A 16,529-nucleotide genomic window follows, 5' to 3' on the forward strand; every position below is an offset into this window, starting at 1 on the left:
GGAATTGGTATTTAAAAAAAATGCTTGTGTTTTTAAATACTTTTTTGCAAAAGAACTATGTGTGACTACTATGTACTTTGCATCGAATAATGCAATATGTATTACAATATTTTATTTGCAACACATTAGAGAACATTATGTTCTTTAGAATTAAAAGACAACCCGTTTATGATATTCTTTCCTTGATATATATCATTTTTAAAACCCAAGTGGCGACAAGAAATCAAGAAATAAATACAGTTTTTTTTTTCAGAAAATATAATAAACAATCAAAACATAATAAACTTTATCGAACTATACAACAGAGAAAGGTGATTTAAAATAAAATGATACCAATCGTATCGTTAATTAATATACATCTAAGATCGTATGTATAAATATGTACAGGTGAATATTTACTAGTAGATTTAGCGCTTGTCTGGAGTGGGCGGCGGCGCGGGCTCTGGCTCGGGCTGCGGCGCGGCGGGCGGCGCGTCTCTTAGCTTGGCGCGCGGCCGCCACGCGTCCAGCAGCGCCTCCACGCGCTCCTCCGTGGGCCCCCAGCGCGCGAACCCCGCCGCGTTCTGCAGCCACACCACCACCGTGCCGCCGCCCCATCTGAAGTACACCTCGTTCCTGTGACACGTCATGTGTTACGTACGCTAGCCCAGATTCCCCCCCTGATTCATAATCAGTAACCACTTTGATCTTACATACTAATTACATAATACACAGAACCATGAAGCTATTTAAAAAAAACATCTGGACTCCCAAGTTACGAAACTTGTGAAATACGAATCACAAAGTTTTTCATTTACTGTCGTTAATCACGGTTAGAATTATTTGTCAAACAAACTTCTGTGTAAAATTGCAAACTACACCAAAACTGTTCAATAATTCGAGACAAGGTACCTATTATGAAATGGTTGTGAATTTATGATGTTCTAAAGTAATATTCAAAAATAAATGAAATGGGCATACAATGAATAATAATGAAAATGATCAGTATTACAATTAACAATTACTGTTACGTAATAATAAAACATACTAATTACACGTAGTTTGTCTTCGCTTCTCAGTGAAAGTCCGGTTCATTGGTATATTTTCGTAACCTCACTATTCCAGGTACGTAACAAAAACTAAGTAAAAACCTGTAATTAACAGTGTAACAAGTTGAGTGCTCCAACACTTAATTTTTGTTGTTATGGAACTTTTTAGCAGTTTTCTGAAGTTTCGATGCTAATAAGTAATTTTTATTAGTATGAAGTACCAAGTACAAACAATAATGTAAGGTGCAAGGCCACTCTCTACCCCTTGAGACGTCACGACCTTTGAAGTACAGTCAGTTTTGATTAATCCAGATCGGATATTAAAATTATATCTGTGCGACTGCATTACTAAGTGAGCAACTAAAAGTATAAAGCGGGTAACTTCTATATTAAGATAATCACCACGCAGTTGTATCTGCTCTACCTACCCCGACCTCAACCAATACTCTAAATATTTTTTTGTTCTGAGTAGCCGAGGGTGACTTAAACGAATGTAATTATGTTATGGTTATTTTATGAAATGTGATGTCGTGATCTAGAGTTACATGCCCAGAATCTATCTCATCACAATATAAAAATCTTGAATTATAAAAAAGGAAGGATTCATTACACAGCATTACTTTTTGTTCTCATAAAATTTCCATTCAATCTAGAACATTAAAAACACGCTGAATATTGTATTTTAATGAATGAATTATTTTTTAATACGATTTTAACTCACTTGGTTAGGACATGCTGAAATCCGTGGCGGTACTCGTGCTCAAAAGCTGGAATAACCACCTGAAATGATAAAGATAGCATTGTATGGCTTTCGTTGAATTTTATTTATCGTAGTAAGTGTCACTACGTACGTCTTCTCCTAAATTTTGTGATCTTGATATGACTTGACATTACTCACTTATTATAGATCCCACCCAAAACATAAATGTGAAAGGATGCCAAGTTCGATAATAATATTGGAATGCTTCGCCTATAAAAGAAGTGAGATCTAAATAAGTACCAAGTTCCATACACAGGCCTCAGTTAAAAATGATATAACAAGTTGGCAAGTTTTCACACACTTTGTTATAAACCTACTAAACGCAATGTGTCAAGTACATAATTTTCTATTAAAACTTGCCAAGTTATATCATTTTTAACTGAGGTCTGTTATGGAACTTGGTACTTATTTAGATCTCACTTCTTTTATAGGCGAAGCATTCCAATATTATTATCGAACTTGGCATCCTTTCACATTTATGTTTTGGGTGGGATTTCATTTATTTTTGTAAGGTTTATTTTCTTTTTTTCTTATTTTACTTTACTTTGACTAAATACAAACCTATCGTAACGAATTTTAGGTCGGTACGACCATTGGAAGATATAGATAATTTTTTTGTTTTAGTTCCTTAGGGGTATGAATTTAAACCTTCATTATTTTTAAAACCGACTCACACTTGGCCATTTTCAGATTTTTTCCTTTACCTTGACCTAAAGACCTACCTCCATGCCAAATTTCAGGTCAATACGACTATTGGAAGTGGTCTAGGTTTTTGATGAGTGAGTGAGTCAGTCAGTGAGTGTATAGTAAAAATAGCGATTTTCTGACGTCAATACAGAAGAATCCGTTTATTATGACTCCGCCTATATTGACCAACCGGTTATTATAACGTAATTGCATGACGAAGTTTGGTTTTCATATAAAATTCTTTATAAAAAAGTCGGATATAATGACTTCCCTTACAGTGACATGCCGCTTTATATGACCCATTTTTAATAAATTATGTCCGGTTATAATGACCGACACGATTCTTTACCTTCAATAATGTTCGTTAATTCCCGACGACGTTCAGCACGTGCCTAGTTTTTGTGTGTGATGGGGAAGAGGAAGAGGAAGTCGAGGAAGCCCCATTACCCACCGCGGAAGAGGCATTAAAAGCTGCAGAATTATTATCACGATTTGTCCACAGCAATATTGAAAATGATAATTTGACCATAGCTATGTCTTCTATACACAATAGTGTGAGAGTCTGTTTTTACAATAAAATGAAGAAACAAAAGCAGACAAAAATTACAGATTACTTACAATAAAAAATACACTTGTATGTGTTATTATAATAATCTGCTGATTACGTGCAATTTTGATTTTGATTTAATATGGTCTTACAATATGCAAATATACTATGTTTCTGTATTAAAATACTTAATACATACATATTTACATAAAAAAAGATTTTCATTTATACATAACGCTTTGTATGACGTCCGCTTATTATGACGTGTTTGTCAATTCCTTTCGATGTCATTATAAACGGACTCTACTGTATCTCAAGATCTACAATAGGTACATTAATGAAATTTTGTATTTTAGATAAGTAAGTAGATCTCGATAGATACTAGAAATTTCATATGCGTAGATAAAATAGATTTTGAGTTATAGGTGGGTCGAACTTGACCCGAAATGGTTCGTGTAATATAACCCACGGCCGGTGTGTCGGTTTTTTTGCTCGAACTTGGCGGACACACTGCCGTGTGTCTAGATGAAAGGCAACCGCGGAGAAACAAGTGAAATCTTTCAGACTGCAGCCTAACTGTGATGATGTGTTAGAAAAAAAAAATAGTTTACTTGAAGTTGGAAGATCCCAAAAGCTTTTTTTTATTAAGGCATTACACAAATGCATTCTTAGTTCCTTACCTATATATATATATATATATATATATATATATATATATATATACCTATTTAGTTGAATACCAATAAATAAAAATAATTGATATAAGATAGAATACCTGTTTTCTTTTGAAGTGACTGGCTTGAAGTTTGTGTAATGCGTGTGTTTGCCTATCTGGCCACTCTGGCAGGATAACGACGAAGCTCAGCGGTTCGGCGGAATCTTGCAATAGCCTCTCCATATGTCGTAACGATGCCTCTAGTAGTTCCTCACAGTAAGGTGGATGTGCTACCATTGACCCGGATACGGGACGCAGCTCCAAAAATGGCCTAGAAATATTTTTAAAATAGTTCAATAAACACTTACTTTTAATAAGAGCTGTCCCCCATATTATCAACAAAATATCGACTTATTAACCCCAAATTTCAGACCATTTGATATTTTGAACTTGTTTTGAATTAACGAGAGTCAACTGTAACATAATTCTTACCCTCGAGATCCAAAATACGAGTCAGTGTCGGCAAATGCAGAACAATATTGCCTGAAGTAGCAATCCAGCGGACTAGCGAAGCATTCGAACGTGACGCCGAAGCAACGGTGCAGACACTCGAGCACGGGCACGGGCAGCGACATCTGCGTCAGCTGCGCCTCTCCGCCCGCACCGACCCACGCCGCGTAGCGCCGCAGCAGGCACCACACTCGTGACAAGAACTGCTCGAACTTCTTGTCGTCGAAGCAACTATACCGGTATAGGCATTCCTATCAAACAAAACACATAAATTCATGCTAGACCTGTGCTACCTACTAAAGTTATGCTATAGAATAGAAATATTGTTCGTTGTTACGTATTCTTTTAATTTACAATCCTATCCCTATCATGCCTAGTTTCGGAAAGTTAAGGAAAATCATCAATTTAATTTTGATATTCTAAGCATCATATTAATATATCGGCAATTTATTTGTTAGGTAGACAGATATCATTTCAATTGCCTTCGTTTGAAGTAATATTGCAGTAGACATATCAGATAATAATCATAATTCAACAACTTACCAGCTTCTGTAAATACACAGCATTGAGGACCTGAGTTTCACCAAGATAGCGTAATAATGTCTGATCCCGGTCGAGGAAATGCTCTACGAGCGGAGGCCGTGGGGCCGGCACTGCGAACTGCACCGGATAACACCACACTTTACGCAAAGCTGCTTGTTGCAGCGGAGCTTGAAGTTCCTAATGTAAACAATTAAATCTTATTAAACGAAACTCTACACCTTAGTGGAAACTGAATAATCATAACATAATATTACATTACATATAAACTTATAAAAGTTCCATATTCTATTGTAAAAGTTAGACTAGATTGAAATACATGAATGAATATTTAGCATGTATAGTACTGATTAACTAGGTAGGCTACAGTATAACCTGAGTTTAATAAATACATTATTGCATAATACATAACTTGTCAATGCACATGGCTTTGCTCGTGTGTATAATGAACTTTGTGACTTAGTTTAATGCTAATCCTTCTGTTAGTTTCAGAGATTCAGTCAGTGGTGGGGAGTAATAATTAGACATTGCAACAATACATAGTAAAAAAAAAGTAGCCAATTTACTCCTTAGTAGACAATACTTGAGATTAGCCATAACAAACAGACAGACAAATCATAACATAGTACTATGTACATTCATATGCTACTAAAAAGTGGTTATTTCGATATTACAAACAGCCTCCAATTTTTATTTATATATATTGATGTATAGATGACGGGAAAAAAAGAGCAAAACAATACTATGCCTGGTTTTATATTTTAACTTTTGAATTTAAATAAAAAGTATAAATTTACCAACCTGTATTCCATTTTCTTTAAGTAACGCACTATGTTTCTCTCTTATTTTACGAGCATATTCCGCAGACAAGTGGTAAATTTTCAAGCAAATGCCCTCAACTGATGCTTTCACAGTTTCAGCCAAATGCGGTTGACACTGTCTCTGGAAATAGTAAAGATAATTTTAGTAATGTGACAATATTTTAATTTAGAGAAATTATATATTTTAGACAAGGTTGTTGTCTCCTCATTTATATAAATCCAGATATTATTTATATTATCCAGCCATTAAGAATGTCTACTGAATTTAGACCAGTGGTTCCCAATCGGTGGTCCGCAGACCACCAGCGACAAAGCAAAATATGGTCTGTGAAATAAGAAAGATGCGATACAACACCTAAGCTCAAATTTAATGTATGTCAAAAGAGACAAATGAGAGGACCAACTGATTTTGATAATCAAGAAATCACTATTTTTATGCGAATGAACCTCACAACCCTGGGAAAAATCTTATGGTAAAAGGTTGGGAACCTCAGATTTGGACAAAGTGATATATTATACAGAATTAATCACCATGACTAGCTATTATAATATATTAAAATCAAATAATTCTATTATAGAATCAAATAGAAAAGGGCAACCTGACAACTGTACAGTAAAAAATTGCACCGTTAAATTGTAATGTGTGTAGCATGCATTAAGGGATGTCTCATATTGAATAAAAATTGATATCATTTACCCGCAAATGTGATAATCTATCTTGAAAATCATCATATGTTGCTCCAACAGTCCGTCTCAACCACTGAAATGTATCTTCAGCATTCCATTTCACCACCTTACGACTTTCAGGTGATGCATTCCGTGATTCAATCATTTTCTTTGCTGCTTCTGCATACCTAGATAATTGTTTCCTTGCATCGCCAGTAAATTTTGGATGAGTGAGTTTAATTGGAATGTCATTCATAATTTCCTCATACATTGAATGTGATATTTCTGGGAAACAATGACTAGGAAGAAGGGGGTCTGAACCACCCTGATCATTGACCTTCCTTTCCATCAACCATCTATTGAATGAATCTTTAGGAGCATCAATGCCTTCCCTTGTATGGCATAGCTCTTGGTAGCATTGTCTTAACTTATTAGCCAAGGTGAATCTAAAGCCTTCTATTTCTGGATGGGGATGTGGACAAATGGTTGGAGGTCTCTCATATATTACCACATTAGTTGGCACCTCAATATCCCAAGGTCCAGCCAAAACAAATTTCTTTGGTGGTGGTCCATTATCTTCAGATGGACGGCGTTTGTTGGCACCAGGAGTCATGTTACCAGCATTTGATGGGCCTGTGTGACAGATGCCTAATGGATCTGTTATAGGATCAAAATCTCTCTTGACTGCTGGAAGTTCCCACATAGATTCACCCGACAGCTTGTTCCAGAAATAAGGTCTATTTTCTCTTTTAGACCAATATTTCCTCCAGCCCTGCTGTATAAGATCTGGATGTAATTCAGCTGCTAGGTGTGGGGCCAGAGGAACTGGTGCTCCTGGCGTCTGGGGAGTCTCACCACTTGAACTTGGAGACGACTGTAGTTCTGGAGATGAGTCACTCTGTGTTGCATTACTCTCCCATGTAGAAGGTCCAGGGACAACTTTGTCACGAACATCATTCATGTTGACTGTTGTTCAACTAGATACGCGAGAACGGCGTCAACACTGCTGATGTTATACACTTTTGAAAACTTTTTAATTCTTACAAGTATTTATTTATATGAAAACTGTTTATCCAACTAACAAGGTTCTTATAAGTATGTAAGCATATTTTTATTTAGAAACACAACATTGATAATATTGATACCACCAGACAATAAACGCATGGATTTGCGCTCGTTTCAAATGGTACTCACGATTATACATATTTAAATATCACTTAAAATAATTCAAAACAAACAAAAATCTTAAGTTCAGAACTAAGAAAACACCGCGTCCTATGTTAAAGAACAATAGCGTAACTCCCCAAGCGCCGCCATCACAAAATGACAACTGAACTGTATTGGCCGCTAGAGTTGGAATAAAATTAGAGTTCGGATTCACAATTAGGGTTGTACTTATTGGAAACGATTTCTAAAAAAAAGGCCGGCTCTCACTGCCGGCACGGTACATCGAAACGGATTTTATTACTAATTAAAGTATCTAGAATTGAACTTATATTATTTCGATATCACGAGTTTCTCTGTTTTCTTTAGTTGTAGGTTACAGACTTACAGCTAATTGGTGGTTACGGCGACATGACATGCTTCAACACTTTAATTTGTATTTCGTATTAGAATTTACCAGAAATCAGATAAGAACAATCATGGCACAAACGGAAATCTTTGGCCAAATTATCATTTATTTCAGTGTATCTAAGTCTATCAAGTCTAAGTTTACTCTTGTTGTTGCCACTGTGTCGTAGAATCGACTTGGGACACCATGGTCTTTCTGGCTGCAGAAGAGCAGGCCGCATAGCTCGTAATGCCTGCATCAACGACATTATTCGTCATGCTCTTGCCATATTGGAACCCAATGATTTGGTACATGATGATGGCAAGAAAACAGATGGTATCTATGTCGTTGCTGCTTTGTAAGATAAGTAGTTCTTAGTGAGAGATGCAATTTGTGTAGACACCCTTACGCCATCTCATCTTCCAACTTCAGCTACATACGCTGATGTGGACGCTTCCGCGGCCAAGGCCCTCGAATCGAACGTCGTAAATATTACAATTTTGTAGGCAACTACTGTTTGAGCCGTTTAGGGTCGAAACACTTGCGCCATGGGGTCTCAGTGTACATTCTGTTTTTAAAGAAATTGCTCGTTTATTTATCAACTCTACACGTGACCAGAAGCCTGGTTATTTTTTCAGTAAGAAAATAAGCATTGCTTGCTATTCAATGTGGCAATGTGGCCAGTCTAACTCTACTAACGTTCCCCGGTGATAGTGATGCGGACGAGTACTTTGACGCCTAATCTATGTAGGTTTAATATTCTTCATTTTATTTATTTTAAGTTTTATATATTAATTTATTGCTTATTATTTAAGTTTAGTTCTTATTTCATTTAGATTTATTTGTCACCGTGTATTTAAATAAATGAGTCCAAGTCAAATGTCAATCATCTTCACAAGTGTCTCTGTCTCTGTCACAATGTCAGTGTCATCGCGTCGAAAGTCGTTTACTTACTAACCTAAACCTATAGCTATTTTCAATTTTATATTTTGAATATTTCGTCAGGTTTTCCTTTGGAAAAATAATAAAAGTGATCAATGTGATCACAAAAAACATATTATAAGAATGTTTTATATACGTCTGTAAAGATGTGAGTAGTCAGTAACGTTATATAAATGATTGTAATGGGTATATTTTGCTTCTCAATGTGATTTATCTTTCACGACCCATTGTTTACTATTATTGTAAGTCAGTTTAGATATGTCGCGACTTACAAAATATTAAATGTAGAAGAATTCACAATAATTTTAACTTCGAAACCAAGGTAAAATATAAAAAAAATTTACTAAAGAATTATTCAGAAGAAGATGGCTGTTTATATTGTTTTGAGAAGTTATTGACTTATCTATCTAGTCATTGCACCAAAAAATAAGATATAATGTCTAATATAAACTTTGAAATACAATGTCCATTGGATGTGGAAGTTCCCGAGTATGACTACAGTACCTGGAGTTTTGATAAAGCAACTTTTCCACAAGCAAATTTTGAGTTCTTAGACTTTTTTAATAATTTTATGTTACAAAATTTACCTTGCATAATTAAAAATGTAACAGACAACTGGAAATGCGCCCAAGAGTGGGTAAAAGGCGATCAAATAAATTATGATGGATTGATTGAACAATATGGTGATTTTGTCGCTCCTGTAGCTGATTGCAAAAATATCCAGTTTAATTCTCAATGCAAATCAGATATGAAAGTACATGAGTATATTGATTACTTAAAGAACATAACTGATAATAGAATATTATATTTAAAAGACTGGCATCTAAGGAGAAGTGTACCAAATGACAACTTTTATGAAGTGCCAAAGTATTTTGCATCAGATTGGCTAAACGAATTTGCTATGGATAAAAATGAGGATGATTTTATGTTTGTATACATTGGACCGAAAGGATCATGGTAAGTGGCAAGTTATAACGTTTATATATTATTTTTATTCAATATACAAAAACTACTGCTTGCTGTATATGTGTGACTAGCTACTTTCGCGAAGTTTCGTCCGCTCTGCCCAGCTCCTACTGATTGCAGTGTGATGTTATAAAATTTATTACATTTCTCAATAGATTAACTTCCATAACCAAAAAGAATTATTTAAATTGGTACGGTGGTTTAGGTAAAATATTATTTTTCTAAAATATCAGTAGCATGGAGTTTGGAATTGTGCTCGGTATTTGGCAATAGGCTCACCCCCTATTACATGGGACTTATAACACAAATGGTGAATAGTGGGTGTACATTGTACAGCGGCATTTCATGCCGTAATGTACAGAGTGCACCTCTGCCTACTCCATTGGGGATTATAGGCGTGACTTTGTATTTATTGTGTATTTTAATATATATTAAATTTCAAAATAAAACAACATTTAAAAAAAATAAGGGTTTATTTCTGTTAGCTATGTATCATTAAGGTACATTTTGTATGGAAGACACATAATATCATCTAACAATTAATTACCGATATTAAAAAAAATATTTGTATCACTGATTGCATCCATTACACCTTCTTATACTAAATAAATAAATCTTGTAAAGCTTAAACAACTACACCCACCCCAATAATGTTCAATACATATTCTTATATTCCCATCCAAAATATTAAACTCCTAGTAAATAAGTTTTACATATTTTCATTAAATAATTTCTATAGCAGCACATAGACAGTATTATAGACACAGCTAAAAGTCAACAGTAGATCACAATACATGTCATTTTATAAGAATGTCTGTAAAACATTGTATTTGTGCAACTACAGATGAATTGAAATTAATTATTTTATTTCAGGACACCGTTACATGAAGATGTATATTGTTCATATAGCTGGTCAGTAAATGTTGTTGGAAGAAAAAAATGGATTCTGTTTCCTCCAGGAGAAGAAGAAAAATTAAAAGATACACTGGGCAATCTCCCTTTGCTATTCGAACCCGAGAAACTTCAGAATATTAGATATTTTGAAATCATACAAGAAAAAGGAGATGCCTTGTTTGTTCCTTCTGGTTGGCATCATCAAGTATTTAACGAATCACATACAATTTCAGTCAATCATAATTGGATAAATGCATGTAATGTAGAAATTGTATGGAAAGCGTTAGCACATTCATTGGTGGTAGTAGAACATCAAATTGAAGAATGCAAAGGCACACCAGAATTTCCTGCCGAGTGTCAATTAATACTAAAATCCCACTTTGGCATGGACTTTGAGTCTTTTGTTACATTTTTGCTTTATATAGCTAAGAAAAGACTAGCTCAAATGCAAGGTAATTCACGAGACATTTTTAAAAAGTACTCACTTGGTATGAGCATTATCAAATTTGATTTAAAAAATATACTAAAAGTAATGAACTTAATTTATCAACATCCAATATTTTTAGAGAATAACATATTATCTTCAAAGGAAGATGAATTTAAACAAGTCAGAAAGGAGCTGAAGACTATTTTCTCATAATACCTAGAATATCATGTAATACCAAAATGCATCCCTATGTTATGTATTATAAATTCGATTTTCTAATTGCATAGATATGATCATTTTCAATAAGTTTTTCGATTTCGGCATTAGTATACCCTAATTCATGTAATATGTCAATAGTATGTTGTCCCGGCATTGGTAAAGGCTTACGACCACTAGATATACCTGGAGTACGAGATAATTTGGGTACCGGTTCCGGTACAATCTTATCATTTTCATCGCGATGAAAAGATGTATCAGATGCCCGGAATTTATGTTCATTTACTTCATCTATATTTAATACTGGAGTGACGCATGCATCTAATTGATCAAATATCTTACACCATTCTTCTTGAGTCTTCTTCAGAAATACTTCTTGGAATTTCTCCTTACAGTATTCGTTATTGTCACCTTGAATAAATTCTTCTTCAGATAATTGCAATCCTTTCAATAACTCTGAATAGAATTGTGGTTCGAGGGCTCCTACTGCCATAAACTTTCCATCTTTAGTTTTGTATGTCTGGTAAAATGCATATCCCCCATCCAAAACATTCGAACCTGGTTCTCCCGACCAAATTGGTAAGTCTCGTGATTTAAATAACCACTTACCAACATATGCTGCTCCTTCTGTCATACTGGTGTCTATAATCTGCCCTTTGTTCGATTTAGTTCGTTCAAACAAAGCTAATACTATACCCATAGCACAAAGTACACTACCTCCTGCAAAATCACTCAGAAGATTTAGAGGTGGTGTTGGGGGTTGTTTATTTTTACTAAGTAATGAAAGTATGCCAGACATTGCAACATAATTGATATCATGACCAGCTTTATTTTTGTAAAATCCGTTTTGGCCATATCCTGTTAATCGTGCGTAGATGAGTCTAGGGTTTTCTTTCATAAGAGCTTCAGGACCTAATCCCAACTTTTCCATAACCCCTGGTCGAAATGTGTCCAAAAGAACATCAGAACTCGAACAAAGCTTTTTTACCACATTGACTCCTTCTTGGGTTTTCAGATTCACCGATAACATTCTCTTTCCATTAGACAATACATCAAATGGACTTGGATTGATCTGGAAAATAAAGTAGGTAATCAACTCTTATGCCTAATAGGTTGTAGGTATAATTATAAAGTACAAGCCACATTAAATAACTAGCAAAAATAAAGTTTTACAGGCACATACCTTTTGCACCACAGTTACGTTTGCTCCAAAGTCCGCCAATAAGCTGCCACATAGCGGACCAGGGGCAAGCCCCATCATTTCGACAACTTTTACGCCTTTCAATGCCATTTTCTGGAACAAAACCATTACCATTTACTAAGGTTACCACGTCTACTTTTATGTAAGTAAATACAACAAAATGCCAGTACTAATAGCCTTTACCTAAAGTAGATTAAACTGCACCAAAATTGTAATCAACTCTTTGAAAAAATAAATTTACTTAGCATATGTTAGGTACTTGTCATTGCAACTATAATTAGTTAAAAGGACGGTATTAAAGAACGACACTAACGGAGATCTTTGCTCAAGGAAAGTTGGAATGGGATGTACCTATATTGCTAAAAGTATTTGCATCACTTTTAACTGGCATTATATTCTATAAGATACGTACCTACTCTACCGGCCCACAGTGTTTTAGAAACCCTTGGGGGAGGACATTTTTAGCTAATAGCGTATATCGATGTAGTTAGTCCTAATAACACAAATTGCAAAAGAAACCCCATGTCAATTATTTTTAGTTTTCGAGAAAAAAAATACTAAAGTTGCTAATTCGGAGTGTGGTTTAACAAGGATTTTTTAGAATTTTTCTTTTATCTTTAAAATAAAGAGCAAAATTTGATATCCGGATTTTATCACATATATTTATATGTTATTCAAGCTTTACAATACGAATGAATTGTAACTAGGTACAAAGATATTTGCAAAAAATCCAATTTTAGTTTCTATTTTTTATTTCTTTATTGACATAGTTTCCGCACGAAATCTTCATGGTAAATGATAGTTAGCCTTTTGTACTATGTACTTAAATTAAATCAGCCACATAATCCGTGGTATTACAAAATTATGTACAATTATAAAAAAATCTAAGCGCCTTTATTATTACAAATAGCAAAGTCAACAATCAGCACTTTGCTTTTTAAATGATACAATCATTTTATCTAGAAAAGTCGACATTTTAGAAGATGATGCTTAAAATAAATTCTTATTTAATCTACCATATAGATATGTTTAATATATACATGTTTTAATGTGTATTTCTTTCAATTACGTAGGTCCTAGTAATAGTCACCACACGATTTTTATGACATAACTATCATGACATGACTTTTGCTATATGGTAGATTAACTAAGAATTTATTTTAAGCATCATCTTCTAAAATGTCGACTTCTCTAGATAAAATTATTGTATCATTTAAAAAGCAAAGTGCTGATTGTGGACTATTTGTAATAATAAAGGCGCTTAATTTTTTCAATTGTACATAATTTTGTAATACCACGGATTATGTGGACAATTTAAGTACATAGTACAAAAGGCTAACTATCATTTACCATCTATATTTCGTGTATTAGGTAAATTTATGTCAATAATGTTAAATACAAAAATAGAAACTAAAATTGTTTTTGCAAATATCTTGTGCTCCTAGTTACTAATTCATTCGTGTTGTAAAGCTTGAATAACACATAAATATATGTGATAAAACGGATATCAAATTTTGCTCTTTATTTTAAAGATAAAAAAAAATTTTCCTATTTTATACACTTGCAAAGCAACTTTAGTATTTTTTTTCGAAAACTAAAATAATTGACATTTTAAATTACAATTTGTGTTAGGACTAATCGATTATTCATTTTCCCTATTTTTCATTAATCTACTGTGGCCCTAGCCATGTGATAATAATATTTAATTTTATTTATGAAGACTATAATGTACCCTTAATATCAAGTACTTAAAGTAATTAATCGACCTATTATAATGATTGTATTATCCTTTTATTTTTTTGTCAATAAGAAGCCGCAATGTAACTGTGTTGTTATAATGAATTCCTAGCCTAGCTATGTATCAAGTTATTTTCTAATTATTGTGTATTTCATTAATTTTATGGTTTATCCAATTATGATTAGAACTCTTTGATTAATTTCTTGATACACTAGTCACTACCAATAAGATATTCCTACATTAGATGTAGGTTTACATGTGTTATATACAGCATGTTTATGTAAATATTTAATTTTAATTAGATAAATAGAACTATTTGATACATAATTAATGACCATAGGTATTATGCTGTAAAGTAAATCAAAAGCAGAATTTGTCAAAAAAATATTTGGTTTTTTTTAATGATCAGTAAGGAAAATACTTCTTTCAAATAAAAATATGCAAGGTTAGTATCTATAATAGTAGGTGTAACATGTGCAATAAAATAAATTTGGAACGGGATATTTTTATAAACGACCCTCCACTTCATAAACATCTATAAGTTAATCTATGCAGATGCAAATGCAAGCATTTACCTTACAATGTCGATTACGAAAGCGTGCGCATGAAAATACATTTTAAGTGAAACCACAAACCTGAAGTGAAACCAAGTTATTTATTTACTCATTTACGTAATACCTAGTATTCCGAACAAACTTCGTTACAAAGTTTAAAGACTAGGCACCAATGGAAGATATACCTAGTCTTACACAACACAACCCATCACATACACTCACGCCTCCGTGCCGAGGGAGTAGGCAGAAACCGTGGAGCCCAACCTGGTACCTGGTACCTAGTATCTACTACTACTATATAGGTACATAGTTTCTTCTCTTCCTACTTCTGTCTACTATTTCTTACCTATTATAGGTACGTTAGGTAAGTACGTTTTTATTATAGTTTTACGCACTTTGTTGGGACATTTAATATTGAAAACAATAGGCTAATACTAGCAGAGCCAAATCTTTAAAACATAATAAGTAAATAATGCAGGTAAGTCTACAAGAAATAACAAGTTTAGTGATATATTTATTTTTATAAGTACCATTCAAATGAAGATAAGGAAAGCTACATAATAAAAATTATAACGGTGCCTAGGTACCTACAGTTAGGTGCTGAATTTTTAATTATTCAATACATTTTAAAACTAGGTACATACCTTGTTGTCCAATTAAATATATTTAAAGAAAACAACGTTGAACTTTCAGTGAAGTAAAAGTTCACAACACAAACTGTTGAACTACTCAGTAGGTAAGTAATATGTATGAACTGTTGAACGACGGGGTTAAAGTCGACAAACTCTTGGCTGAATGAACGATATGAACGAGAGTATAATAATTTAGATAAGATGATTAAAATAAAAACAAAAATCTTTTGGATAAAAACCTTGAAACAGTCATAAGTATTTAAGTAAGTAAGTACCTACCTACTATTCATGGCCAACCCAAATGATTGCTTATTACCTACATAGGTACTACTACAACAGATAAACCTATCTTTAAAATAGGTTAAAGATTCCGTTCATGTCAATGACTACCTTTCTTCAACTATATTTTTTTTAGGTACATAGGTAGTTGTAGGTACTCCTTTCCCTATACTTATGTATGATACTCTTTGGGTACTCCCCATGCACATATAGATATAGTTTGTCTATTTATTTTATTTATGAAAATGTTCAAGGAACTAACAACATTAGGTACGCTATGAATCTCATCAGCTGTGATTAATTTTGTATTACGAATAGATTTTGTTAAAAAGATATTGAATTGAAATTTAACATGCATAAGAACAATCCGCACTGAAGGTCGACTGATTATATTTCGAGTACCTATTTAAATAAGTAATGTTTATATGTTAAGCAGCTGGAATTTTGTTATTGAATAAAGATGATGTTTTTTTTGCTCGAAGGGCGGCTATGACAGATAGGATTAATTTTACTGTTTATATTTTATCTGCCAGAAGTAAAAAACCTCCTAAATAAACAATTTTAAATCTTAAATAAGGATTGTTTACATTGCACATTTATAGGTTAGTTTTTGATTTTTGGTTGGTACTTACAGTACGACCACAGCTTTTGATACATTTGAGTTAAATTCAATACTATTTTTTTATAAGAAAAATCCTGATGTCTGTAATTTAAAAAAGAGTTATTTATTTTTTGTTTCAGTAAAATCTGAGGCGTATTGTTAATCAGCGCTTTAAAAATAATGCCAAATTCGAATCACATCAGCATAAGGGACTACTCTTGCAACCAGTCTAAATGTCAATGCAATTTCAAGCCAATAAAATCTCAATTAAATATGCAATGTCAAACTTTATAATCCTAACCGTAGCTTTTAA

At 33.5% G+C, this 16,529-nt stretch overlaps 3 protein-coding genes across 9 annotated transcripts; 1 reads left to right on the forward strand and 2 right to left on the reverse strand.

The window, feature by feature from the left end:
* Positions 1-235: 235 nt before the first annotated feature.
* On the reverse strand, positions 236-7,551 carry LOC118273402 (mRNA (2'-O-methyladenosine-N(6)-)-methyltransferase). 3 transcript variants are annotated; one of them, XM_035590353.2, is made up of 7 exons: positions 6,246-7,551; positions 5,529-5,669; positions 4,731-4,907; positions 4,170-4,438; positions 3,798-4,008; positions 1,750-1,808; positions 236-597 (listed from the first exon to the last, which is right to left on the reverse strand). In XM_035590353.2, the coding sequence occupies exons 1-7, from the start codon at positions 7,173-7,175 to the stop codon at positions 408-410; spliced, it is 1,977 nt and encodes a 658-aa protein (XP_035446246.1). In that variant the 5' UTR covers positions 7,176-7,551; the 3' UTR covers positions 236-407. The 3 variants fall into 3 exon arrangements, with proteins under 3 accessions (XP_035446246.1, XP_035446245.1, XP_035446247.1); XM_035590352.2 differs by having other exon boundaries at positions 238-615; XM_035590354.2 differs by lacking the exon at positions 236-597 and adding an exon at positions 625-1,130.
* Positions 7,552-8,683: 1,132 nt separating this feature from the next.
* Positions 8,684-11,208, forward strand: LOC118273169 (2-oxoglutarate and iron-dependent oxygenase JMJD4 homolog). Its single transcript, XM_035589989.2, has 2 exons — positions 8,684-9,665; positions 10,548-11,208. Exons 1-2 carry the CDS (start codon positions 9,145-9,147, stop codon positions 11,206-11,208), a joined length of 1,182 nt encoding a protein of 393 aa, XP_035445882.1. The 5' UTR covers positions 8,684-9,144.
* LOC118273170 (alpha-methylacyl-CoA racemase) lies at positions 10,129-16,409 on the reverse strand. Of its 5 annotated transcripts, none has more exons than XM_035589992.2 (3): positions 16,248-16,409; positions 12,395-12,505; positions 10,129-12,283 (listed from the first exon to the last, which is right to left on the reverse strand). In XM_035589992.2, the coding sequence occupies exons 2-3, from the start codon at positions 12,500-12,502 to the stop codon at positions 11,255-11,257; spliced, it is 1,137 nt and encodes a 378-aa protein (XP_035445885.1). In that variant the 5' UTR covers positions 12,503-12,505; positions 16,248-16,409; the 3' UTR covers positions 10,129-11,254. The 5 variants fall into 5 exon arrangements, with proteins under 5 accessions (XP_035445885.1, XP_035445886.1, XP_035445884.1 ...); XM_035589993.2 differs by lacking the exon at positions 16,248-16,409 and adding an exon at positions 15,616-16,212; XM_035589991.2 differs by lacking the exon at positions 16,248-16,409 and adding an exon at positions 15,349-16,212.
* Positions 16,410-16,529: the final 120 nt, after the last annotated feature.

The sequence above is a fragment of the Spodoptera frugiperda genome, chromosome 1 (genome assembly GCF_023101765.2).
Source record: "Spodoptera frugiperda isolate SF20-4 chromosome 1, AGI-APGP_CSIRO_Sfru_2.0, whole genome shotgun sequence".
Classification (NCBI taxonomy): Eukaryota; Metazoa; Arthropoda; class Insecta; order Lepidoptera; family Noctuidae; genus Spodoptera; species Spodoptera frugiperda.

Bases quoted from the DNA above. Each gene is read 5' to 3' on its own strand.
- LOC118273402 (XM_035590352.2), bottom strand. From the start codon at position 7,175: ATGAATGATGTTCGTGACAAAGTTGTCCCTGGACCTTCTACATGGGAG. The intron at 4,439-4,730 runs GTAAGTTGTTGA...TTTGTTTGATAG, and splicing joins CTGTGTATTTACAGAAGCTG to GAATGCCTATACCGGTATAG. The intron at 1,809-3,797 runs GTATTCTATCTT...TTATCATTTCAG, and splicing joins GTCACTTCAAAAGAAAACAG to GTGGTTATTCCAGCTTTTGA.
- LOC118273169 (XM_035589989.2), top strand. From the start codon at position 9,145: ATGTCTAATATAAACTTTGAAATACAATGTCCATTGGATGTGGAAGTT. The intron at 9,666-10,547 runs GTAAGTGGCAAG...ATTTTATTTCAG, and splicing joins ATTGGACCGAAAGGATCATG to GACACCGTTACATGAAGATG.
- LOC118273170 (XM_035589990.2), bottom strand. From the start codon at position 12,526: ATGGTAATGGTTTTGTTCCAGAAAATGGCATTGAAAGGCGTAAAAGTT. The intron at 12,284-12,394 runs GTATGTGCCTGT...TTTATTTTCCAG, and splicing joins ACGTAACTGTGGTGCAAAAG to ATCAATCCAAGTCCATTTGA.